Below are 27,979 nucleotides of genomic sequence, written 5' to 3'. Positions count from 1 at the left end.
TTGTGGAATCAAGCGAATGGTTATTTATTCTAAAAATGGAAGTATTTCAATCTACATATGCCAGAATTGTTAAAGAAAGAGTTACAGATGTAAACAACCACACAGTTACATGTTCAATGGCAAAAACCCTTTTACTGGCCACTTAAACGTTTTACAGTTTGTAAAAACATTTACAGCCTGTTTCACTTTGCGCTTTCGATCTACAGCAACTAAGACGTACAATCATGAAAAAACACTAACAGATTTTAAACAGGCTGATTTTTTTTATACCTTTTGGGGAGAAGTTTTTACTGTTTATTTTTTCTTCCTTTCCCTCTTTTTTTCATTTTTTTTTACAAAAATGTGCAGAAAAAAAGACATCTACTAAAGTTGCTAAGATCTTTCGGTCTGATCATCTAAGGATGTTGCCGTTTTAGTCATCCCTCCAGTTTCGCTTTTTTATTTCATATCCGATTCAAACAGCTCCCAAAGCTATTCCGTTTTAACCATAACTGGAACTTTCTGAAGATATTGAAGTTAAGTCGGGCCCCTATGTTGGTCGTCCTGTGATTCCAAGATGTGTTTGTGCAACTGTTTGCAGACAGGCAGCACTCCATACGCTGGTTAAAGATGCCCAACTTTTCATAGCCTCAAACTATTACGGTTCCATGTGAGTGTAACTATGGAAGTTATTTGCATTCTCTCATACACACATACCCCTTTCTTCCCCAGAAGAATATTTTCTAGTGGCCGGAAGTGTTTAAAATACCAATTAACTTTGTTATAAAAAAAACAGTTGTCACACAATCACACATTCTTGAATACACACATGCAGGGAAATAGAAGAATCCTGCTTCTCTCTAACTCCTATATGTTTTGAAAAAAGAACAAGAGGGCTGAAAAGACCGCTGCTGCCCTCCTTCAATGCTCCCGCACCCCATCGCAGCCCTGTTTCAATGACCAATTTCTTCCAGAGCTGGCAGGCTTCCATGCTTTTATCTGGCTGGGATTGTAGGAACGGATGCAATCTTTATGGGTATGGAGACAAAAGCTGCTTGCAAAAAAGCAAAACAAAAAAACCCCCAGAAATTTTGAATACTTATTCTTTAAAAAAAAAACCCAATGTTTGAAGAAGAAGGGAAAAAAACCATAAAAGTTTGAATTTCAAACAGTGAATCACAAGGAATAGAGGCAAATCTTCAATCCCTGTGGCTAGGAGAGATTGGATGCATTGAGCAAAAGGGTGGGACCAAAAATTTACACAATTGATGTCTGAGAAGGAAGGACGCCCTGTTGTTGAAAGCCCCCCCCCCCAAATATTTATATTGTTCTGTGAAGAGAAGCCAACGAAGAAGCAAAATTAAGTGATCTTTAAGTAGCAGGATGGGAAAGAAGATTTCTCTCCGCTTCTCAGTCCTGCAAAACAACCAACAAAAACCCTCAACCTTGCCCTGAATGTGAGGCACTCAACCCACTTGGACATAGAAAGATGTTTTCTTCTGTCTGCACAATGAAATGATAATTGAAGAGGACACTTAAGTTTATAGATGGACACTTCAGTTACGGGTGAAAAGTGGGAGCCTGTAACCTGTACGCCCAACTTTCCGAGGAAAACACGAAACTTACCAAAGGCCAGGATCAAAAAGCCAACATTTTTCAAGCAAGGGTCATGCACACAACCGTCCCCCACCCTCCATTTGCAGATTCTTGTCCCCACACCCATCCTTTCCTATATACAGAGGCTACCAGTTTATAAAAACTACACGCACAGAATGATTTCTGCCTCCCCCCAAAACTTGACTATATAAAACCTGCTGTTTCAGCACTAAGCTCCTCAAAAAAGGGTGAAAGTTAACATGCTAGCACAGTTTTGCTTATATACATTTTAGGTGCTAACAATGAGAAGATCTTGCAGAAACCCTGAGAAAAAATGTTCCTTCTGTTCACACTAAAACAAAAACAGGGGATGGGGAGAGAGGGAAGGGGAAGAGGACAGATACTATGCAGAGATGAAAAAGGGGGGCAAAGTAAGTCTTAGGGAGAAAGGATTCGCGTACAGAAAGTCCCCCAACTTGCTTTGGCCAGGGGAGAACTTGAGAGCTTGGCAAATTAAATCCCTGTACTTCCTTCTCTGAATGGTTTGCCAGTATGCCCCAAAACATTCTGGGCAAGACACCTGGAAAAACAGGGAGAAGCTTAGGAGATACCTCTGACCTGGGATCTAGGATGCCTAACAGGCCTCCCAGCAATTCACTGTCTGAAAACACAGGATGGTCTCGGAAAGGCAGGGAAAGAGGAACGTTATGCAACCTCTTTGCAGATACAACATTGGAAAAGGGTTTCCTTTTGAATGGGAAGGTACGCTACTGTCGTTGCCCTCCCATGGGAAAAAAGAATGGCCCATAAAAGCCCTACATTAGTTTTGGTTTTGAAAAAAGTTTTAAAAAATGCCAAAAGATGTACCCACGGCCAAACGTTCCCCATTTGCACCTCCACATGCTGCCCTTGCCCCCTGAAAGTCCTGCGCCCCCTTCCCTGCGCCCAGCCGCCAGTCCAGGTGCTTTCTCACATTTTCCTGCTCAGTCGTAGGTGGTGCTAAGTGTGCCTCTCCTCTCTGCACAAATTTTGATTACAAATGTCTAAAGTAAGTTCGAATTTTTTTTTAGAATAAGACAATATTCTTTTCAACAAACTTTTTAAAAAAATTTACAATTTCTTTTTCACCCCTCCCCTCCCCTCCCGGCCCCAACCCAATGCCACTCTTCCCCCAACAGCCCTGTTTTCCACTGCTTTGTGTCTTGGGAAGTGGTGGAGACTCCCCCTCCATAGCACTTTGCTGCTTGGCTGAAGGGTGGAGACTGGGTAGGGTTTCACCGGTATCCTTGGTAGCCGTAGTAGTTCCTGTAATACCGGTCTCTGTCTTGGTAGTAGTTCTGCCACTGAAAAGGACAACGGAAGCGATCATTTTCCAGCCACTGGAGCCAACTCAATGTCTCCTTATTCACTTGAAAGAGCAGCAGTCAAAAACAAAACCACAGAACTACTTGAAAGCATGCAATACAATAACATAAATGAAACATCAATATATTGCACAAAAATGCAACAAAAGCTCTAGAAGGTTCTAAATGTGCTCTGCACAGGAAAATCCATTTGTGAGATTCGCAGAGACCATGAAGAACATAAAATAAATGTAAGGACAAAAAACACCCTGAACATTGCAACATAGCAAAACTGTATATACTTAATATGAAACAATTAACCAAACATGAATATTTCTAGATATATTCCTGTTTGACTTGACAGGGAGTATATCTGGAAATCCCACCAACCTTTCTGTGGTATTCATGTTACTATGCTAGGCTATATTTCTGGTTAGTTCTATTGTTGTGAATCTCACTGATATTTGTCAAATTTTATGGTGTTAAGGAGATGATGCTCATCCATTTTTATACGGATCATTTATTTTGTGTTATTATACATGGCATTTATTGTAATGTCTGCATTTATCATTTTGTAATTAGATTTATTTTGCAATTACTTTGTTAAATCTATAAACAATATATTGATATTTCACTTATAGTATATCATGAACATCCTCTCATAGACTCTCAATTCTACTGCTGAAGAGTGGACAGATACAGTACATATATTACGTACATATTTATGTATAAAATGGTGCAAATGCTGTGTTCAACTAAAAGATCTTCCCAAAGATTGAGGAATTGAAGCCTAACAAATGTCACCAAGAGAATGAGCAATGGAGGTGGACTTGGAACTGAGGCATTTAGTACAAAGATGTCCCACCCATAATCCTCTTTTATGTTCCAGTCCATGCCAAACTAACAGGTTCCCATGGACAACCATGTGAACAGAAGATAAGACTAAACAAACCTTAGGTCTGATCCTTAAATAATTTTAAAGAAAACCTGGAATCTAGCTCACTGTTTGGTCCCAGAGTTTATCTGGTCACAAACATCTGCCTATCATCCAGCCAGTCTCCTTTTAGTACAGATACAAACAGTGAGGTAGAGAAGACACAATAGAAAAAGATTGTAACCAGAAGATAAGAATGCCACTACCAACAGGAGTCTTCTCCAGGAAGTACTTCAACAATGGTCCAAAATACACTGCAGAAATAATCCAGTTTGAGACCGCTTTAACTACCATGACTCAGTGCTAGCGAATTCAGGAAATTGTAGTTTATTGTGGCACCAGAGCTCTCTGACAGAAAAGCTCAAAGTCTCACATAACTACAGTTCCCAGAATTCCTTATCATTTAGCAAGGGCAGTTAAAGCAATCTCAAACTGGATTATTTCTGCAGTGTGTTTTGCATCAATGTGTAAAATCCTGCTCTAAAAATTCTTGGTTCACAGATACTGACCTCTCGATTGTAGTCCCTGTAATAGTCTCTGTATCTGTTGTACTCATAATCACGTCCGTAGAAGCGATTGTAGTCCCCCCTGTATCTGTCATAGAAGTTACGATAACCCTGCAAGTTAAAGTAGTAGATTAGACTCATCAAGGTCCTTGTTCTGTATCTAATGGCATAATGTGCAGGACTTGCCTGGCATTACTCCTGTCCTTCTAGGTCGGCCAGCCTTTTCCTACACCTTTGAGGCTACAATGCTTAAGTGCTACTAACTTCTAACTGCCTTTCATTTCTTGTTTTTGAACAAGAATGGGGAATATACTATACAAGAATGAGGAACAAACAACGCTATAGACAGCACTGTTAATAGGGAGGAATGATCACAGAATCATAGAGTAGGAAGAGACCTCAAGGGTCATCCAGTTAAACCTCCTGCCATGCAGGAATACACAATCAAAGTATGATGATAGGTGCAAGCTACCATCTTTGGAAACCCATGTTTCCCAAGACTCCTTTAAAGAAAAAATGCAAGATTATCTCAAATTGCCAGACTAGAAACTTCAAGGTATGATTAAAAAATAGAAAAGTAAAGTAAAAGGAAACTCTCATCACTATCTCTGCCTACCTAAGTTAACACATCAAACTTAAGGAACATTAATCCAAAGGGGTATACTCACGCCTCTGTTACCAGGTTGCCCCCAGTACTGCTGCTGCTGCTGATGTTGCTGCTGCTGATGTTGCTGCCCATAAGCCCGATGATTGTACCCTCGACGCTGGCCACCAACTGAAGAAAGCACAGAAAGGAGCACAGAAAGGAAAGGGTCAAATGGTGGTGTCGGCTAAGCGACAACATCAAGAACTCTTGTTGCAGCCTAGTGGTTAGCTGACCTAGTGCCTCTCTTGCTTGTGAAGAAGCAGCAGATCTTTATGGCATGAAGAAACCAGGGAACATGAGGGAGGGAGAACACTGAGCTACATTGACTTTTATAGAAACTAGGGACCAAAAATGCAAGAGAGCATTTGCCATTTACAAAAACACTACAGGATCAACAAATGCTTCTAAAAGAAGAGTGCCGGTCACTTATGCATCACTCCCTTTCCTAAATCTGCAATTTGGGGTGACAAAAGGGAAGACTTCCCTGTTGACAAGGTGACTATTTAATGTGGACAAGTTGATGTCAAACATGTCCACTCATCCGTTAATTTGATTTCAACACAAACCCTTCTCCATTCCTCCCCAATCCTCTATTCCAAAGTATCACCCACTCCCACCACCCCATGCTCCACCCAATCTCCCATAGAGCATTATGCTACTCACACAGCAGCCCGGGGGGGTGCTGCATACTTGGTTGCCTGGGCTGAGCTGCCAAAAAGAAAAACAAAAATTGCTCTCAGTGAGAATTAATACTGCCAAGTTTCTGCAAAGTCACTAGAAAAACTGCCTGCTCTATTTCACAAGCTACAACTGCTATGGGCTTCAGTAAAATCTCTGGAGAGAACTGTTCAGAGTGAGGGAAGGAGAAGTAGGAAGCAGTAGGAAGCAAGAATAGCAGAATGGCACCTATCACAGTATACAGTAAAGTGGGTATTGCATTAAAGGTGGGTGAAGGGGATAGAGAAAAATGCTATATAGTCAAGCCCAGAAAATTACTAAGCATTAGAATCAAACAAGGATAAAATCCAAAATGGTTAATTCTTAATCTGCCATGGGAGTCATGAAAGACTGGAGAAGCTTGTTCAAGATGCTTGAACAAATTGATAAATTCCATGTCAAGCTCTTCCCTGCTAGGACGCTACTTAAGACTGCTAGCTACTGTAAACTTTTAAGGAAAGGTAAAATACAAGCTAAACTAAAAAAACAGATGCGCCAGACTCTTACTACAGAACAACATAATGGAAACAGACTATGAAGAGACTTAAATACTGTACTGGCAAGAAGACCCTGAAAGAATTAACTTTTCTGGACTACAACTTTTAGAATCTTCCAGCCAGCATGGCTACTACTAGTCTCAGGGAACTAGTCTGGAAACTATAATCCAAAAAAGGATTTTTCCCTCCCAAGCTCTGGTTGTATGTTTCATAAGGACACTGAAAGCCACAGAGTCCCCACTGGGCCATAAGTTGAACAGAAGTCCACAGTACTTGAGTAGTATCCCAAAGAAATTGGGCCATTAATACTTCATGGATTAAATGAGCTCAAACCAGAGCAAAGCCAAGTCCTCCATGTCCTTCAAGTTCGTACAAGTGAGCCTGAGCACAGGATAAGGTTAAACTCACAACTGCAAGAAGAAGAAAGTATACAAGGAATATGACAGCCACCAGAGCAAGACGAAAGCAAGTGCTGCTCTTTTGGGACCTGGGCAAGTCCGCAGGCACTCTCAAGTGAGAGATAAGAATATACGTGTCAGGAGATTCCCTCCTCTACAGAGCAGCCCTTGACACCTTACCATATCCCTGGCCTCGGTTGCGATTCTGACGGTTGCGTTTGTTGCGATTGTTGCGTCTGTTTGTCCGCTTCTCAGAAGGTGGGAGCAATTTTCTGGCCTCTTCTTTATATTTGGTGACAAGAGGCTGAGCTTCTTCCTTTGCAAGTTCTTGGTACAGGACTTCATCTATGTAATCACACTTCTCCGGAAGAGAGAAGTTGGCTGAAATCAGATAGAAACAGATGAAGGAGGTGCATGGCCATTATAAGTTTGATCACTTTATTTTTTAGCTAGAAAATGAAACCACAACCCACAGCCATAAAATCATCTGCCTTATACCACTTTGACCTGTGTTCCTTCAAATCCTTTGTGGAACCCACCTTTCATTTCTAGCATCACTGACTCCGGAACATCTTCACCTTCAGCTTCTTCCCGTTGTTCCAATCTCTCCTCCCAGTTCTCTTCACTGGGAACGATCACCATAACCTTGCGGATGAATCCCTTGAAGGGGAGAAGTTTCCGCCGTTGACCAGAGTTATACACATTGCACTGAAATGGAGAAAGAAAATAATTGGGCTTTAAGACCCCAAAAGCATTATCTTGCAGTGATGATGAGAATTCCTTAAGAAATTTCTTGTAAACACAGTGAAGCACAGTGGCAATACAGTAAGCCAGCCTTTTCTAACCAGGTGTCTTCCTGGTGGCTTGAATTACATACATGTATATCCCCACCGCCAGTATAGATAATTGTCACCTAGGGCAAAAGTAGTTCTAGTTGAAGCCATTTGAGAGTGCCAGATCATGTTATGTTTATGGCCATAACAAATCATATAGAGTATCCACTGTCATTTCAAGCCAATGACCTCTCTAGCCCTGTTTAAGGCTTTAGAAAAAAACCTGGGAGAAAGAGCACCTTTATGAACAAGCTATCTGATGATGAATATGAGACTGTAAGACTTCACATTACTATTTGAATGTAAAAACCCAAGAAGGATAAAAACCCATGAAGGATAAAACTAAAGGCCCAACGAACTCTGTGGCTTGTTTTCTCCCAGTGAGAACCAGAAATCTCTCATCAAGACAGGATCACAACAGCAGCTTCCTGCTAATGTTTCAAGCAAATGGAATTTGGAAACAAGTCTGAAGAAAACTTACAGCCACCATGAATAGTAAGTAGTGATATTTGTACAAATCTAACAAATCACATTTTAAAGCTATCTTCATCCTCTCATTAATTCCATCTCTGAATACCAGCTGCTGACAATGAACAATGAAGGAGGACTGCTGACCTTCTGTTTTGCATGTGTTTCATGGAAATAGGTGTGCAGGAGAGGCATCTCATCCCTAAACACCACAAGCCATGGAAGCATGCCAGAGCACAAGCCACTGGCTAGCTATTGTGGGGTGAAGATGCTGGACTGGGAGGACTGTTGGCCTAATCAAAAAGTGCTCCTTTTTACAGGGCTTTTAAAAAATTATTTTGGATTCCTGCAGCACACTTTGGTTTCTGTAATCAACTGAAGTGCTGTTAAGTACCGCTAGAAGGCTCACTTCTCCCTCCCAGGAAATAAATCAAGCTGTTTGACAAATCAAATAAACACACTGTTGGACCAGAGATGATTTCTCTCTCCTTTAAAAAACTGCCAATCAGTTGTCAAACAAGAAGCTCAGCATGGAGTGACCCACGTTTCAATGACGTGCATTTAAATGCCTGCTTCTAGCTTCCTACTTTCTTCTGGCCATGAACATCTCATTGCCCTTCTCTGCCTTATCCCACCACTCTCCTTCCCTCAGGTGCCTCTTTGCCACTTGTCTGAAATGTAGGATAAAAGGATAAAGTGTAGGATAGAAAGTACAGTAAATAGTAAAAAATACATTCTTTTAAAAACAAACAAAAAACCCCCACTCTATTCTCCCTCCATCTCTCTCAGACCTGCCTGTAACAAAAACATAAAACTAAGTTTTCTCAGAAGCACAATTTCACCAGCTCTAGAATACCATGTCTTAAAATATCCCTTCTTACGCAGGGTTGTTTGCCATACATTCTCATCCAGCAGCATACAGATAGGAGTAGACCTATTACAAATGAAGCCTTCCTCATTTACCCCATAGGAAAGTACTATGTTTGAAACTTTTCATGAAGGATGTGAATTGCCAATCTCCTCTCCTCTGCCCCAAACTTTTTTTTTTAAAATACCTGATCAAGAATGAAGTTCCTCTTTGTCCTGGGAGCAATCTGGACAAGCTTGCTAACACAACGAGCAGCTTGCTGAAGCAACTGATCTCGAGCTGCTGTCTCCAGTGCTTCTTCAGGTTCAATACCCTTCGTCTAACAAGAAAACAAAAACGATGTGAGACAAAAAAAATATATATATATATACATTCAACAGTAAATGGAGGAGATTATTGATACTTTCTAAGGAATGATTTGCAATGACAAGACACACAGAAAAATATATGTTGCTTTACACAATTAAAATTCAGATAGTGGCGATACTGATGGATGCTATTTTGTTATCTGGTGACAGCCTACATCACTGACTGCCATCATACTCTCTGTTGGTGTTCTAAGTCACTTGCAGGTCCTCTCTTTCTGCTTTTAAAACTCTCATCTCCACCGAATTTGGTGTAGCTGGAATAAACACCCTTGCTGTTGAATACATGGCCACTGATGTATGAACAAAAGAGAGACTGAATCAAGAGTTGAAGTTTCAATCACCAGCCCCACCATCTTTTTCAACTCCCACTGTCCTCTATTTCAGCCCTCTGAAAGTATCTCAAAATTATAAACTGGAAGCCATTTAAATTATTGTCTATCCCAACCACTCCAGATATTAACATCTATCATTAGATAGGTTAATCATGACATTGCAATCAGAGTAGATTTTTAGGCTGAACTAAAGGTGCTGTTATTTATATTTAATGCCCTAAAATCATCAAGTGGAAGGCTAAAACTGCTTTTTTGTTAGGTCTTTTGAGATGAGTAGAGAATTGCTTCTCACTGTTGCTTTATTTTAATCTTCTTATGAATTGGTGTTACATTTGCTTCCTCATTGTGGCTTTACTGCTACTTTACTTTGCTATAAACTGCTCTGCAGAGCATTCCTGCCAACGTCATTGTTTTGCAAATTTCAAACTATAATTCTCATCAGCCGCCAAAACAGTTAAGGTAATGGGAGTTATAGTCAAAGAACTCATAGGCACCAGGCTGGAGAAGGCTGTTCTACAATGTGCCTTATGGCTATCAAATACTGATGTGAAGCTGGGTGTAGGCAACTATGGCTCACCAGCAGCTGACAACCGCCAGCAACCCTAGCCAATAAAGTCAATGGTGAGGGATTTCAGAATCCAAAAATCAGATATTTTTGGACTCCCAGAATCCCTCACTATTGCCCCCCTGCTTTGGGTAGAGGGATGCACAAATACCCATGTGTACAGAGATTACTAGTAGCAGTAAAACAGCAGCTTTAGAGGCAGTCTCTATTATTCAGATACACAATGGGTAAGAATCATGTGGTCCTCAAGACACTGTTGGACAGCAACTCCCAACAACTGTAATGGGCATAACCAATGGTTAGGAATGCTAGGAGTTGCCATCCAATGAATTTGGAAGGCTACATAACTCCAATCAAGTGGACAGACCCTCAAATTGTTCTTAATATCTTAGTATTAGTGATCAAACACATATATCAACATGATTGACAATACAAAGTACATCTAACAAGTTTTGTCAATGCCTGTGGAGGAGGGTGCTAATTTTAAACTGTTCTCTGGCTTCTTACCTTCATTTGGTAGAGAACTGTATCGGTCCCCAAGATGTTGTAGCGCTTATCTCGATTCTCCTGGGTGTATTTCTGTGCCCAGTGGGTTTTCCCACATCCTGGTAGCCCAACCATAAGCAAGACCTGGCATGTGGCAGGGAGGGAAAAAACAGTAAGCCAACCACATTACAAAGCTACAGGGGTATTAATGAAAGAATTATGCTCTTCAGTTGCAAGATGGAAAAAATTGCCAACAGTCCATTAAAATTACCATGGATAGTCAGTTTTGGATAGCAGGAGGAATAATCCCTATACTCTTGGGTTATTCTTTGCATGCCAGCTGATAACACAGGAGTCCAAAGTTCTTTTTCTGTCATGCGCACTGATTTCTCTCCCTTTCATGATAATTTTATTCTAAAGCTTTGTCTGCCTTTATTTCCTAAGCCAATGTTATTTGCAATTTGTGAGTGTTTTATGTTGTTTTATTTTTTTCCACAACTGAGTGAGAATAGATTGCTCTTTCTGCTATCTAAGAATGACTATTTATAAGTACCAACCCTTCATTCTCTGGATGGCATAGTTCAGGTTCACAGACAGTGTTGCTATGTACTCTTGGGATATACCCAAGTCCTCCAATTAATCCAGATTTGTATGGCTGTCTTCCTCCTTTCTTACTGTAACACAGGGCACCCGAAAACAACCTGTGATGGCTTATACATGCATAATTTGTAAATGTCATTTGGTAGATCAACACTTTGGATGAATGTTGGATTCAATATTAAGAGTAGAAAGTATGTCTTGAAACATACACCAGTTTGGGTTCACTGACAGTGCTACTGTGTCTGACACTTGTCTCACTGAAGTTAATGCTACCAAAAAGGGTACCCTAAGAGTCAGCAACCTTAGCAATGTCTTCCTTAATGATTCAAAAAGCGTCTTGGTTAATGCTTTCAAAACTAAGTTCAAGTCCCCCAAAAGTAGTGTCACAAACTCCCTATGCCTGACTGGAGGAGCCTTTAATCTTGCTACTTTTAGAAACCATTTCACATGTGGATGTGCAGACAAAACTACATCATCTAGTCTAAGAACTGTTCCTAAAGCCGCCACTTAAGGTGTCTGGTCTCATCCTTTCAGAATTCCTTTCAGCATTTTGTTCCTGGATTAATGAAAACAGGATGTAGCAGAATAAATACAAAAAGAAGGAGGTAAAGAAAGAAAAGTATCCATGCTTTAGAAGCATGCCACTAAAATTTGGATAAATGTGAGCAAACAGCCTCCTCCATCCCAAGAGACATATTGAAGGAGAGCAGCAGCATGCTTCCCTGTCTCAGCAACAAAGGCACATTTTGTCTCAGAAGTAAACATATAGCTTTTCACTCTTACATTGTCAGCAAAGGCTGAGAAGGGAAGAGCAGAGAAAAACTCTTACAGTCAGTACTACCAGCGCCCAAGAAAGAATGCTTATATTACCTCACAGTCCCCTGGAGTTTTTGGTGGCAGTGGAGTGCGCACCCGATCCTCAACAGGAACAGCATGAATGAAAACGTAGCCTTCAGGAACTGGAAAGAAAGGCTCCTCTTTCTGGCCAAAATTCAGCTCTACCACACAGTTTTTGCACAGCACATGCGGCAGCAGAACTCTGTCACCAAGCATCTCCTTATTGATCCAGAAGGCAACACCCAGATCTTCTCCATTTTTGGAGAAGGACAGTTCAACATCGTCACTCTCAAAGTTCTGCAACACAGGACATACAAGCATGAGATGAAGTGGATCCTTAAAAAACAAGCACATTCTGTTATCACACAAACACATGCCCCTTGGAGACAAAGCAATGAAAGGCAAAGCTGGCTTCTTGCTGCCTTACTTAGAAGATATTTAAAAAAGATAAACCAGTTAGAAGGTATTTTAAGAAAATTAAAGGGCATTAGGACATATTGAAGCATGCAATGCATAGTTATCCCCCTGGATAGAGTTATCTTTGTATTACTGGTCAACCCCTGGTTACACAAAGCCTTTCCTCTAACCCAGCCTACTCCAAAGACACTGAAGAGGCTCCTCATGAGCAGGCCCAAGGCCTCACTCACTGCACTTACAGCAAAGCAACCAATCACATCATTCTCTCCAAAGGGGTGGCCAAATTCTTCAAATTGCCCATTTTCAGCCTTCAACCCTCGTCCATCGTAGCCATAAGAAAACTCATCCTCACCTAGAAGAGAGCAACACTTACTATGGTTGCATGACAGGCACTGGATTCCCACAGGCAGCATCAGATTAACTATAGTGCAATCCTGCCCAGAAGGATAAGCTATTTACCTAGCTGTGAACGAGAGAAATCAATAGACCATCCAACGCGAAGCAGCTGATGCTCTGTGGAACCTTCCTTTAGTGGGAGGTTTTGTGCCACCTAAGCCACAAAAAGGGAAAACAAACATTGCACATGTCTTAAAATTCTGTACCAGCAAACCTAAAAAGATTTCACCTAAGCTAGATTCACTCACAGATCAGTACTTTTGATAGATAAAAGAATGAGCTTTATTTCATGGCCATTTTCATACTGTGTGTGTGTTTTTAACCAATCTTTTATAATGCTAACACTCCAAACAAATCTGTTTCCAAAGAAGCGTCGTACCTAATCTGATTTAAGGCTAATAATGCTACTGCAATACGAGACACACTCCTTACCATCTCCATTCTCTAATTATCTAAATTTTCACTAGGTTCTAATCATATCATTCTAGTAGCGTTTTTCTAAATGTGAGATCAGGACCTTTATATAGAATGGTTACAAGTCTATACCAATGATAATGATAACAAAAAAGTATACACTTGTTTGTTAAAATTAGTATTTCACAAAGTCTACTCTTCTTGCCTCTTATTAAACTAATGATAGTACTAATTCCCAGGTTTTTCCATTTATGCTGTGGTCCTGACACTGTTTTAACTCAGTGGATTTTGCATTTCTGCTCTGTATTAAATTGGTTTTGTGCTGTGTATTTTTATCCCTCTGTTCTCCATTTAGAATATAGTTGTATTTATTGTTGTGGAAGTGTGAAGGCTGTAGAGGTCCCTTCCAAGGGAGAAGCAATTATCCCCCTTCCTCTGTTGCTGCTGGCAGGCTAAGACCCTTCTATCTAGACAAACCTCTGATTTTTAATCAAATGGCAAATCAGTGTTTGAAAATAGTGTGCTGTCTTTTCATCTTGTATATTTTAGATTACGTTTTAAATGTACAATGACCCTTCTCATCCCTGGAGGTTCAGTCCAGAGGCCCCCACGAATAGTTGTGCCCCATATTATTCAATGGGTAGCAATGTGCTACTGAATAATATAGGATATGGCAAGCTGCACACTCCAATCCATGGATCACAAGACCACGGTATTTTTAAATTGTTTTAACTATATGCTCTTAATAGAATTGTTGTTTAATTGGGTTTTTAAAATTTTTAATATAACATTTTAACCAAACTTTAATTTTACATTATTGTAAGCCATCTTGGTGGGAGAAAAGCAGGGTATAAATTGACTAAATAAATAAAGTGTTGCTTTTTGTTTTACTTTAATTGTGTCCATTAACTTTTGCTCTACGGTGTGAGCCTCCAACACAACCTTCACTTTTAACCAACTTAAAAGTAACTTAAATGAAAAATTAAAATCATATAATGCTAACAATTATGTGCAATTCTCAACTATGTAGCAAGTGGCAGTCACCTTTTCCCCAACCACTGATCTCCGTTCCTAGTTGAATATTCTGTTGCAAACATCACTCATGTTTGGTGAAATACCGTTGGTGTTTTTATAAGTTAATGACAGTACTGATTCAAATAAACAAACAAATAAATAAATGCACTTGGAAATATGCCTGGCCATTATCTAAATAAACTTTAATGGTTCCGCTTTCTTTTTAAAATGGTGATCAGTACACTGAAATCCATCCAGTCAGAACTGGAGGGGCTCAAGCACTATGCTACCTTCCTGACAGAGAAAAACAATTCCAGGCCACAGTTTAATGGATTAATCAGACTACATAACCATCTAGCTGGCCTGGATCATGCTTACAGCTAAATGTTCCAGAAAAGATCTGGGAACTTTGAATAGACCTCTTTACCTTTGCCTCAAAGCAAATCTTCCCACTTTTCACTCCATGTGTACTTCTTGCCCCAGACCAAAGATTGGGAAATTTCTCAGCGAACAAAGGCTGTCCTCCATAGTGATCCTTGGTGGCTCTGAAGTGAAGATCAGATGTATCTGTGCAAGAAATTAAAGCAATGTGCACCTTAAAAATGCCGTGGGTGGCATCCCAAGTTGTCAAATTGTTTCTGTATGTATATAGCTGAACTGTGCTCACACAGCGTGCAAGAAATTAACCCAGTCTCCAGCTTCTATTCAGCAGTCAGAATGAGGCTTCTCATAACCCTAAGAACATCCAACACCCTCTTAGTCCCAGATTCCTGCTTAAGTGCCCAAATCCAATCAAGTCAAGCCTTTTAATGAAAGAATACAAAACCACACACATTACACTGAACCTATTCTAAATATATTTTTCCATGGCAGGTCTTTTGAAAGTATGCTTAAATGTAAGTCTTCCTGTCATCATTAAGTTGCCAATAATATTTTAGTTGATTCTAGGCCTAAAATGCTGGAACATTAGTTGCTATCTTTTAATTATCGTTCACTTGAGTGTACATTTTTATTTCAATGACAATTAGCCCAAGTACTTCTAATCCTAATCAAAACTGCTTCAAATTACATGTTCTCACTACAGCGATGCTGACCTATTCAAAATGGCAGGTGACTGACACCACCTAATAAAGAGAACACTACTAAACTCCATCTGAAGGACTAAGCCATTCTTATGCACCACTCTTGCGTCTCCAGTTACACTTGCAGATTAGTTTCCCTCTAAATGATTTGGACTAGAGCCCATATGTGTTCCAGTCACCAAAGCCAAGGGTCACAGATTATGTCCGAACAGGTTCAAGTGCAATGTGCAGTCCAAAACACCTGGATCAGCTTAAAAAAATACATACATGTGTCCAGGGTCACAAGAGTCTCGTCATCCTCTTCTCTAGGTTCCTCTTCTGGTGGTGGTGGAGACTTGGACCTGCATCAAGCAGAAATGAATATCCAATCTAGTCATGATAATACATACTCATTCAAGAACAGTAGACAGAAGAACCCTGGTTTTCATATCTATAATGCTCTGCTTCACTTTGCAGTGTTGTGTAGGTTATGAGAAAAATATATTCTTATATAACTTTAAAAAATAAATGAAAGGAACAGCGCAAGGAAGTGTTATACCAAGAAAGGGTGTGAATCATGCAGAGAACAAGATTTTGCTGGATTACAATACACATACCATTGTGTATGATGACTGGGGCTGTGGGTAACTATAGGGCAAAAAAAATCCAGAGAACCACATGATTCCTACCTCATCCTAAGATCTGTTCTAAGTCAATGTTGCCTAAAATCTGGAAACCACATAATCGCCCCCTAGTTCTCAAATACCAAGTACAATAAGCTGAACTTCAATTCAGTCAACCAGTGGTCCATCTATCACTGTTTACTCTGACGGATGAAAGTGCTTCTGGAGTTATATACCTCCTCGGAACATATTAAGTGAGGATGCTTAAGTGGTGATTTAAGCTAGGTTCTTCTGTATTGAAAGGATAACATCTACCTACCATCTCAGTATCCCATCACAAAATTCTTCAAGGAATATTGCTCTAAGATGCATGCCATAATTACTTTCAATAAAGAACTGAGAAGAAAAAGTGGTTGAAAGTACAGGAGAAAGTAGAGTGACTAAAATGGTGAAAGGTCTGTAAACCATGCCCTATGAGGAGCGTCTTAGGGAGCTAGGTATGTCTAGCCTGGAGAAGAGAAGAGTAAGAGATGATTTGATAGTCCAATTTAAATATTTGAAAGAATGTCATACTGAAGATGGAGCAAGCTTGCTTTCTACTGCTCCAGAGAATAAGACCTAGACTAGAGCAATGGATTCAAATTACAGGAAAAGAGATTCCACCTCAACATTAGGAAGAACCACCTGACAGTAACAGCTGTTCAATAGTGGAACACACTGCCTCAGAGTGTAGTGTAGTCTCCTCCTTTAGAGATTTTTAAACAGGGACTGGCTGGCCATCCATCAGGAGTGTTTTGATTGTGTATTCCTGCGTGACAGGGAATTGGACCGAATGGCCCTTGTGGTCTCTTCTGATTCTACGACTGTGAAAAGCTGGCATAGCCAGTCATATTTTCAGCAGTAAGAACTGGTTGCTTACTAGTTTTGTGAGCCTGAAAAAGAAGCTTGTGAAAGACAAAGATCTGCCCAATTTAGCACGAAAAAAACCCCTGGAGTCCTTTAAAAATATGTCAAAGGTGATCAACATCAGTAAGGCACTTTAAGCAAAACCGCAGTCTCAGAGTTACTTCACACAGGTCAGCCATAGATGAATGTTCAGAAATCCCATGATGTCCATACATTCCCTTTGTAAATGTAACAGCTATTAGTGGCCTCTTGAGTTCTAATAAAGAGAGGTGGAGTACATTATGCAAGACTAGTTAGTCCTCCCCAGCCTAATGAACACTACCTTCTAAATCAGCAGCAGGCAAGCATGACATATAAGCTACATGCATTGCCTCTCATGTTCCCAGACTCCCTCTGACCTGGAAAAAATCAACACATAAATCTGCATAACTTGTCTCCTTTTCCCAGGGCTAGGGGCAGCAGCAAAAAGAGTCTTTTGAGAAATTAAAAGTGAGTGCTCTTGAAATTGCAAGTGACCAGTTACAGTAATTCCTGTTTTTTAAAAAAGCCAGGGTGGATTCCATTTAGGGGCAAACCCAGATGCATCTGGGAAACTATCTACCTTTTAAAGACTCAATGAGAATTTTAGAGCAGTGAAATCAAGGAATTGACTCATGAAGATCAAGAAAAGGTCAAAAACGGATGATCTGCCCACAGAAGCGGCATTCTCATGTAAAAGAGAATGCATTAAAGACGCATCTCTTCCGGCAAGCCTATCCCTTCCCCTCAGATCTTCTATAAAGAAGAACGGTTCGCCTCAGGTCAGAATTGCCATATATTGATTTTATTGTAGCAGTCTTAAATATTGTATTTTAGATATTGTATCATTGTACTCTTGCTGTAATCCTGCTTCGATCCATTGGGAGAGGCGGGAAATATAAAAAAATAAATACATTATTATTATTATTATTATTATTACTACTACTACTACAACAGCTACATTTCACACTCTGCTGGCAAACTACCCTGAAACTGGTTTGAATCCCACCTGCTATTATATGCCTCTTCTCGGAACTCATAGTAAGCACGGCCATGCTCTTCCTTCTCATCTCGTTGTCTTTTTAGCCCCTGGCGTTCACCATCCGGAGCAGCCTGCTTTGCTTTCTCATCCTCTTCATTTGCTGTAAAGGAAGTAGATTTTAATAAAAGCAGTCAAAAAGTGACACATGAAAACACATGCACGCAAGCGCCATTCTGATTTCTTCCACATTGGAGGAGAAGTTCTATAAATGAAAGAAATGCAGGCTGGCATACTGTTCATTAGTCCAAACTAGAGTAGACCCATTCATAGAATCATAGATGGAAGAGACCGCAAGGGCCATCCAGTCCAACCCCATTCTGCCATGCAGGACATCTAGATCAAAGCATCCCCGACAGATGGCCATTCAGCCTCTGTTTGAAGACTTCCAAGGAGGGCGACTCCACTACACTCTGAGGGAGTGTGTTCCACTGTCAAACAGCCCTTACTGTCAGGATGTTCCTCCTAATGTTGAGTTGGAATCTCTTTTCCTGTATCTTGCATCTATTGCTCTGTGTTCTAGTCTCTGGAGCAGCAAAAAAACAAGTTAGCTCCCTCTTCAATATGACATCCCTTCAAATATTTAAACAGGGCTATCATATCACCTCTTAACCTTCTCTTCTCCAGGCTAAACATCCCCAGCTCCCTAAGTTGTTCCTCATAGGGCATGGTTTCCAGACCCTTCACTGTGAGTTAATAGATAGGCCATTCCCATTGAATCAATGGGTCTACTCTAGTAAGGACTAACAGCAGGATTTAGGTTACAAGGTGTTTATCTTTCACCAACAAAGAAATCCCTTACCCACAGCATTAGGCTTGTATCAACTTTCTGGCTCACATGTTACATTGACTCATGGGACTCAATGGGCTATGTTTCATTTTCTCACTTCATCCATGTTATGTGTTCAGAATTCTTCCTCAAGTGTCAGATCTTCTGCATTTCTAATTCAACTGTACTGTACATATGATTTCAGTACAATTGGCCTGGCACACTCACTTATTCAACCATCCACAGCTTGAAAATATTAAAAAAAAACAGTTCCAAAAAGCAAATCTTGTCCTTGTCATTTGGGGACACCAGTTTACTGCACCATTGTATATAACAGGACTTGAGCATCCACAGATTTTTGTATCCACGGAGTGGTGGTGGTCTTGGAACCAAACCCCAGGGGATATCAAGGGCCCACTGTACTGTTACCTTCAATTCAGAATGAAGATGTATAGCTATGGTATCTGTGTGAAATTACAAAGCTATTTCATACTGCAAATTAAGTCTGAACACTGAATGCAGACAGTGACATGACAGCAGTGCAGAAGGAGATACAGTAAATCTATGTGGGATTAAGTTTTCTGCAGGCCTATGAGCAACTTCCTACTTCTTTATTTCATCTGGACAAAAAGTGCTTGTTCTTATACCTTTCTTTTAATCTCAGGAGCAAACAAATCTTAGCACATTTTCAGTCTTAGACAGGAATGAAGTGCGAAGAAATCCATATTATAAGACATGTAAATTAGTTTGCAAACAAAAACAACAAAACAACAACAGAGCATCTTTAGAACATCATATTTCTAGGATGTAATATAATACTTCAATCTCTCTGTCTCTCTCTCTCTCTCTGTGTGTTGTGTCCTTTCAAGTCATTTTCAACTTATAGTGACCCTAAGGCAAGCCTATTGTGTATTTTTATTTTTTTTGGCAGGTTGTAACCTTAAGCATCTTCTTGGAGGTTTGCCATGGGCATCCTCTGAGGCTTTGGAGGGTCCTTCTTGAAACAGAAAGTGAATAGCAAGTGACTTTCTCTCACCTCTAGATGTAAAAAACCCTCTCCTGGGTCTAAAATGGTTCAGAAAGGCATCAAAACATGGTGGAAAAGTTCCCTAAAGGGACTTTGAATGGTAAGAAAAGGTTTAATTTTTTTTGCACATGTGGGTGCAAAGGGTGTGTGTGGCCCTCCAAGGCCTTATCAGGGACCAATGCAGCCCATCACCCTTCCACAATTGTCCATCGTTCCTCTATATTATTCAAACTCACATTTTTAATAATGCAGAAACACCAGGTGCCCAGCCCAAGATTTCGTAAGCTTACCATTCAGGAAATCTATGCAAATACAGTATATCAGTTTGTTTGATGACAAGCCTGGGAAACATACCAAGAACACCACCAGGCTCTGCTATTCAAAGGTATAGTCATGCTAGTCTGTAAAATCAGGAAGCAAAGGGATCTTGTAGCACCTTTGAGACTAACTGAAAGAAAGAAGTTGGTAGCATGAACTTTTGCAGGCTTAAGGCTGAGTTCATGCTACCAATTTCTTTCTTTCAGTTAGTCTCAAAGGTGCTAAAAGATCCCTTTCGCAGGTTACACTGTTGTTATTAGCTGCCATCAAGTCAAGTTCAGCTTATGGTGACCCTATGAATAAAAGCCCTCCAAGGCACCCTGTCCTCAACAGCCCTGTTCAGGTCTCCCAGACTCAATTCCTTAGTTTCCTTATCTGGAATGTGGTCTTCTTTTCCTACTGCCTCCTACTTTACCAACCACTACTGTCTTTTTGAATCAGTTATGTCTTCTCGTGATATGTTCCGAACACTTCCATCTCAGTTTAGTCATCTTCGCTTCTAGGGAGATTGATTTGCTCTAGGACCCATTCATTTATTTGTCTTTTTAGCAGTCCACAGACAGTATCCATAGAGCTCTTCTCCAGCACCACATTTCAAATGAGTTGATTTTCTTCCCACCTGTTTTCTTCACTGTCCAGTTTTCAAAACCATACATAGACATCAGAAATACGATGGCATGGCAAAGTCTAACTTTATTATTCCATTATATATCTTTATATCACTGTCTAGCATCTTGTCAAGTTCCTGCATAGCTGCTCCTCCAAGTCCTAGCCTTCTTCTGGTTTCTTGACTGCAGTCTCCATTCCAATTAATCACAAAGCCAAGGCATGGGACATCTTGAGTTTTTTCCATGTCTTCATAGGCCACTTTAAAGTTACATAAATAATCTGTAGCCATTATTTTTGTTTTCTTTTGTTTCACCTGCAAACCTGCCTTTGCATCTTCTTTCTTGACTTTCTTTAGCAATAGTTCAACTCTTTGCTATTTTCTGCTAATAGTATGGTGACATCTGCATATCTTAAATTGCTGATGCTCCTTCTTCTGAGCATAATCCTGCTTTGATTATATGTTCAGCATACAAGTTAAACAGATATGGTGATAAAACGCAGCCTGGCCCGACCTCTCTGTCAATGGGAAACCCTTCCGTATCTCCACATTTTGTCCTGAAGGTGGCCTCTTGTTCTGAGTACAGGTTATGCAACAAGACAATCAAATGCTGTGACACACATTTCTTTATGAAGGACCCATATTTTTTTCATGATCTGTACAATCAAAGGCACTACTATTACAAGTGATAAAACAGTTTTCCAATCTGGACTGGGTACTACATTTTTCTTAATAAAAAACATTGATTCAAGCACCAGTCAGATATTATAAGTCTGGGTAAGTTCAAATCTCATAAACTTTCTTTAAGCCATTAAGATGGATTTTATCTGTTGAACTCACATGAGTCCCTCTCACAAACAAGGTGCGAATGCTAACACTGATTCATTACAGCAGTGGCTCCCAAACTTTTTATCCTTTATATCTACATGTGGATGTCAATGTTGTACCTGAATAAAAGCATTTTGTTTGTTTAGTGTGTGTATTTTCAATACATTGTCATACATTGACTTGTTATAAGGAAACGGCTCTCCTCTTCCTCCTCAGGCAGAGTCTTCAAGCACCCTCTTTGCCTTTCTCTTCCCCGAAAGGAAGGGGAGCATCCGGGGCTCCAAGTTTTGCACCCCCCTCCATCTGGCCCCACACTTTGAGAACCACTGCTTTAAAGCATTATCAAGGTTGCTAAGACAGTACCCCCTGCTTTGCATAAATGTAATATAAACTGCAGATCAGTTTTTAGAAGTGTGAACTGTCTAGAGCACCCTTCTTCCTTCCTGTCTATTAACCTTGGAAACTTGACTAATAGCAACGATTCGATCAGTACTACCACCTCTTATACATACAGTCATCGGCATGCAATGAGCTTTGACGTGCTTTATAAAGGAACCTAGTCCCAACTCACACTTAAGGTGGCAGTACAAGACTTCAGAATGCTTCACATTTTGCTGCCTCCAACCAAGAAGCTTAAGGTGAAGTTACCAGTCCATTCTGCTCTCACAACAATCTGTAAAGTAGGTTGGACTGTGAGAGTAAATGGCTCAAATGTGCTTCACAGGTGAGTGGGGACCTCAGAGCCAAACCTGACAACTCAGTGTTTTAGTAAGCCCATAAAACAGCTGTGGGAAATATGTGGACATTCAGAAGATGCTTGAGGTTACAACTTACATAATCCCTAAGTAGCTGGTGGAAGTTAATAGTTGCAGGATCCCCACAATGGCTTTAAAAAGAGGACTAGGACAACACATATTTGTGGCTTTCCCTAGAGGCTATCTAGTAAGTTCATGGCAGAGGTGAGATTTGAACCACAGATTCCTTTGTTCACAACTTAACTATTACAATTATCATGTATACACAGCTATTATTATGCATTACACCAAGGAGTAGAGTTTTACACCAAATAACCTTCAGTTAACACAAGTTTAACCAAAACAACTTGCTTTAAAGAAGCACTTTTCAAAATAACAACAACAACAACAACAACAACAACTTCAGCTAGCAGCCATAACATCTGGACTGCATTTTGCTACTTAGTTTTCAGATTTAGTCCTATATTGGTGTATTACATGGTTTAATATATATATATTCATGTATAAGTCTAGAAATTTAGGTCAAAAAATTGAGCCCCCAAAACCTGACTCAAACTATCCACAGGTCAGGTATCTTAACTCTTATTTAAAAGAAGGAACCAACTCCTGGTAAAAAGCAAGAGTATAATATGTGAAGTACCGACTTCCTCTACTCTCTCATCCATCCAGTCTTAAGAGTAAGCATAAAGAGTTATCTCTGCTAGAATATTCTAAGTTCATTGACACTGTTTTGCTTTGCTTCATCCTTTACAATGATCCTTTGTTACATGCCCCTAAATTTTACCCTTGACTTATCCATGGGTCATAGCAAAAGCCATAATTTTGGCCGTAAAACTTGCACTCAGCTTATACATATAGTTGAGTATATACGATAAACAAACAAACAAAGAGTTTAAACAAGTGTTTTTAACTGCTCCCCCCACACAACCTGTTAAGGAGCTACTTCTATAGGTAATAGATATAGACGATCTGGCTTGCAATAATTATTTTACATATAACACTGTATTATGCTCTGATGAGTAACATAGGCCCCATACAGACAGGCCCAAATAAAGCTGCTTCAGGCCACTTTGGAGGTATGCTGTTTAAATGATGCTGTGCCAAAGCCATGCTCTAGTCCTTAGGACTGGAGTGTGGCTTTGGCGTGGCTTCCAGCCTCATAGGAAGCATGCAGCATTTAAACAGCATACCGCCAAAGTGGCCTGAAGCAGCTTTATTTTGGCCTGTCTGTACAGGGCCAAAGTCTTCTGTTTGGGGCTTACTCTTAGATGACCCCCACAGTGTCAGTCCTTGGACACAGCCTAGGTCTGTGCCTCTTTCCTGATTCAAATCCTCAGAACTGGTTTCTGCCACAGACCTTCTCCTCAATGTTTGTTACATAATGATGATGAAGATAGGAATGACAACACACTGACAAGAATACTAGTAATGATACTATATAAAACAATAATGACAATAAAGTAACAAGGGCACATGCTGTGGTCTAGAAAATCCCATGGCAAAGGAAAGTTGTTGTCTGCCTTATTATGTTCCATCAAAATAGCAGAAATTGTGGTACTTTAAAGGCTATCAGCTCAACTACAATGTCAACAAACCCATGCTAGCAACAAATGGCATACAACTAGTAATAATGAATTCACTCAAATTCGAAAACCCACATTGGGCAAGCCATAGTTTCTCAGCCTCAGAGGATGGCAATGGCAAACCCCTCAGATGAAACCTGCCAAGAAAACCAACCCCATGATAGTCTTGACTCAAAGGCATGCAACAACAATACACAACAACAACAACAACAACATACAAGCTAATAAATGTCTCCTCCTCAACAGACATCCTGATAGTAACACAGTGGGCCCCTGGTATTTCCAGGAGTTTGGTTCTAGGACCCCCCCCCCCCCAATGAATACCAAAATCTGTGGAGGCTCAAATCCCATTAAATCCAATAATAATAAGTAGTAATAATAATTTTATCTATATTTCCTGCCTCTCCCTGTGGATCGAGGCAGGATCACATCAACAAAGCAACACAATACAGTGTAAAAATATAGCCAATAAACTGCTAACATTAGTACAATAAAAGAGCCCTGTAAAATGGGGTTCCCTAATATAAAATGGCAAAATCAGTGTTTGCTTCCTAGAACTTATCTCTATGCCTGGAATATTTTCAAGCTGTGGATGGTTGAAGCCAGGGATAAAAAATCCATGGATATAGAGATCTGACTATAATAAATGTTGAAATATGCCCAACAAACCTCATCAACAAAGGGCCTAAATGTGGCTCCTAGCCCAACTCCTAAACCTGTGGTCCCCAAACTCTGCCCTTTAAGAGACATTGGACTCCAGCTGCCAGAAGCCTCAGCCATGTTGGCCAACAGCCTGGGATTCTGGGAGCTGAAGTCCAAAACCTCTTAAAGGGCAGAGTTTGGGGGCCACTGTCCCAAACTGTTAAGTCCATGCTTATGTAAATCTCAGAGATACATTTCCGTGGCACTGCAGCAGAGTGGTTTGAGCACTGGACAAAGACTCTGGAGATCAGAGTTCGAATCCCGGCTCAGCCATGAAAACCCATTGGCTGACTTTGTTCAAGTCATACTCCTAGCCTCCGAAGATGGCCATGGCAAACCCCTTGGCAAACAACTTGCCAAGAAAATGCTAGGCTAGGAGAGGGGCAGAAAAGACTTGAAGGCACACAACACACACACACAAACAGAGATAGAGCCAGTAAGTGGATTTAACTCATAGGAAATAACAACAACAACAACAACACATGGTAAGCTAACAAATCTGCTTCATGCACAGCAACATATAGCTGGCAATAGGAGTTGTTGTTATTTGGTTGTGGGTTTGATGTTTGTAATTTTGTGTTCTTATTGTTTTATTCTAATAGGTTTTTAAAGAGGTTTCATTTGTGACCCACCCGCCTTGGGTCCCTTTCTAGGAGAAAAGCGGCATAGAAATTACATACATAAATAAGTATTTATTTTTGTGTGTTCTGTCTTTTTAGTTTGTAAATCTGAGGAGAAGGAACTGTTGAATTAAGACTCTGTAAACTGCCCTAAGAGCATTTCTAAGGAGCAGGAGTCTAAATAGAATAAATGAATAAACCTAAATCCATCAAGACATGACAGAGGCAATGGCCACAAACCATATGAGAAGCCTCATCTCCATCAGCAACAGTCGCGAGGAAGAGGTTTCAGCCAAATACTGTTTCCATGACGGTCCAAAACACACTGTGGAATGAATCTGGTTTGAGACCGCTTTAACTGCCCTGGCTCAATGCTAACCTAAGCAATTCTAGGAACTGTAGTTTGGTGAGACATTGAGCCTTCTGTCAGAAAGAGAGAGAGAGAGCGCTCTGGTGCCACAACAAACTACAAATCCCAGAATCCCCTAGCACTAAGCCAGGGCAGTTAAAGTGGTCTCAGACTGGATGATTTCTGCAGTGTTTTTTAGATACTTATAGAGTCCTTAAACCACTTAAGAGGCAGATACAGTCTTCATACAATCATATGTTCCTACAATAGAGAACATTCAACAACACTAAGTCTGCCAGTGCCTCTCCCACCTTCTTCCCACTTCCTACCATCTTCACTTCCCCTTAAGAAGCTGAATGGAGACTTCTTCACACTGTTCCTAACTTACTATTTTAACTCTCTCTAGTACATCCAAAATCCCCATTTGTCTGGTCAGAAAACGATCAACAGTTTCCCCCCCAAAAATCTTTTTTTAAAAAAACATTTCTCCAAATATTTCCCTCTTAAAATGCAGGAAAGGTAAGATTAAAAGATACATTGAGCTCTGACACTGAAAGATATATATACAGTATATATATGATTCTCTTTCAAAGTCAGAGCTCAATGTACCATATATATATATATATGTGTGTGTTGCTGATAGCTGCCATCTCCAAGAGTCCCTATCCTCCACTGCAGATGCTGCCCATAACAACCGCCCTGACTGAGTCTCTCCATCTGGTTTGTGGTCTTCCTCTCTTTCTTCTACCTTTCCTAAAATTGCCTTCTCATGATGTGGCCAAAGTACAATAGCCTCAACTTGAGCATCTTTGCTCCCAAGGAGAGCCCTGGTCCCCGTTTGTTGGTCTTCTTGGCTGTCCCTGGGATCCTAAGTCTTCTTCTCCAGCACTGCATTTCCAATGAGCTTGTTTTCTTTCCGCCTGCTTCCTTCACCACCCATCTCTCACATCTGTCCCTGGGGATGATGGGGAATACCATGCCTGGGACAATCCTTTGCTCTTCAGTATCTCTTCCAGTCCTTCAGTCTCCATTCTGGTCAATGCTTGACCCTAGACTCTGTTTCCGTTTCCTTCTTGTCTAGATTGACTTTCTGTATTTCTTCTGCCCTTGCTATTTTTGGTTTTCTTTATTTTCAGCATCAGACCTGCCTTTGCACTTTCATTTTCCACCTTCCTTAGCAATTGTTCTAATTCTATACACACACACACACACACTCTCTCTCTCTCTTCACACATATATATAATCTATATATACTCTCTCAAAATATATATATATATATATATATATATATATATATTCTACTTTCTCTATATTCTCTCTCTATACATATATTCTATATATAGAGTGGGCCCTTGTTATCTGCTGGGGTTTGGTTCCAGGATCCCCCATGGATCTCAAAATCCGTGTATCCTCAAGTCCCCTTATATAAAATGGGAAAATCAAGGTTTGGTGCTTGAAATTTATACCTTTTGTGAACATTTTCACACTATGGATGCTTGAATCTGTGTATAAAAAAATCTGTGTATAAGGGCTGACTGTATAAACTCTCTCTCAATATATGTTTGTGTGTGTGTGTATATAAATATATATACACACACATATATTCCTTTACATATATATATCCCATATGTTTTTCTCTCTCTCTCTCTCTCTCTCTATATATATATATATATACATATATATATATACACGTTTATATATATGTATATTCCTTTTTCTATATGGATATGTGCCATATATTCCCTCTCTCTCTCTCTCTCTCTCTCGGGGCTTCTTTGGAGGCCCCTGAAGTTCCCGCAGTCGAGGAGGGGAGGGCTGCCCTCCCTTCTTCTCCTTCTTACCTTGCTGCTCTGCTGCCGGGGGCTTGGCCTCTGCCTCGCCGCCCTTGGGGGCCTCTTCCCCGCCGCTGCCGGCCCCTTCCTCGGAGGCCCCTTGAGCCCCATTGACGCCTCCTCCTCCTCCTCCTCCGGAGGCCTGGGCCTCTGGTGCCTTCTGGGCCTCTGCTGTTTGAGGCTGAGGCGGGGGCTCCTCTTCGTCGGCCAGCAGCGCCTCCTCGTCCTCCTCCTCCTCTTCGTCCTCCTCTTCTTCGTCCTCGTCCTCCTCCTCGTCGTTCTCGCCTCCGCCTCCTACTCCCAGGCGGGCCCTGCCGAGGCCTTGTCCTCCCGCCGAGGCCGCTCCTCCTCCTCCTCCGGCCTGGGCCTCAGCGCCGGCCTCCTCGGGCCCCGCGGCCAGCATCTCGGCGTCCAGGGCCTCCTGGAGGCGCTGGGCCAGCTCCACCTTGAGGCCGCGCGAGTCCAGGCCCCGCCGCCCGAGCTCGGCCCGCAGCTCCGTCACCTTCAGCCGCTTCACGTCCATGGCGCGCGCGCTCCTCAGACGCCGAGGCCGCAGGAAGACCTCGCGACGCCACGCGCATGCGCGGGATTCCGCTTGGCCTTTTTTTCCTTCTTCACGCTTATTCTACCACAGACCTCTACGCCACGCACTCGCGCACGCGCAGAGAGGCAGCCCGCTTTTCCACACACTCCGTCTAGCTCAATGCGCATGCGTAGAAACGCAACCC

The 27,979-nt window shown here is 41.0% G+C and overlaps 1 protein-coding gene across 2 annotated transcripts; it reads right to left on the bottom strand.

The window, feature by feature from the left end:
* HNRNPUL2 (heterogeneous nuclear ribonucleoprotein U like 2) lies at positions 1–27,902 on the bottom strand. 2 transcript variants are annotated; one of them, XM_042439762.1, is made up of 15 exons: positions 27,261–27,902; positions 17,832–17,964; positions 15,564–15,637; positions 14,642–14,781; positions 12,850–12,940; positions 12,630–12,742; positions 12,007–12,270; positions 10,558–10,680; positions 8,973–9,104; positions 7,156–7,324; positions 6,797–6,997; positions 5,668–5,712; positions 5,027–5,133; positions 4,362–4,469; positions 1–2,918 (listed from the first exon to the last, which is right to left on the bottom strand). In XM_042439762.1, exons 1-15 carry the CDS (start codon positions 27,772–27,774, stop codon positions 2,850–2,852), a joined length of 2,283 nt encoding a protein of 760 aa, XP_042295696.1. In that variant the 5' UTR covers positions 27,775–27,902; the 3' UTR covers positions 1–2,849. The 2 variants fall into 2 exon arrangements, with proteins under 2 accessions (XP_042295696.1, XP_042295697.1); XM_042439763.1 differs by lacking the exon at positions 5,668–5,712 and having other exon boundaries at positions 27,261–27,901.
* Between the last annotated feature and the right edge of the window lie 77 nt (positions 27,903–27,979).

Source organism: Sceloporus undulatus, chromosome 9 (genome assembly GCF_019175285.1).
Source record: "Sceloporus undulatus isolate JIND9_A2432 ecotype Alabama chromosome 9, SceUnd_v1.1, whole genome shotgun sequence".
Taxonomy (NCBI): domain Eukaryota; kingdom Metazoa; phylum Chordata; class Lepidosauria; order Squamata; family Phrynosomatidae; genus Sceloporus; species Sceloporus undulatus.
Note: the sequence above shows the minus strand (reverse complement) of the source record. Positions and strands in the feature narration are given on the sequence as shown.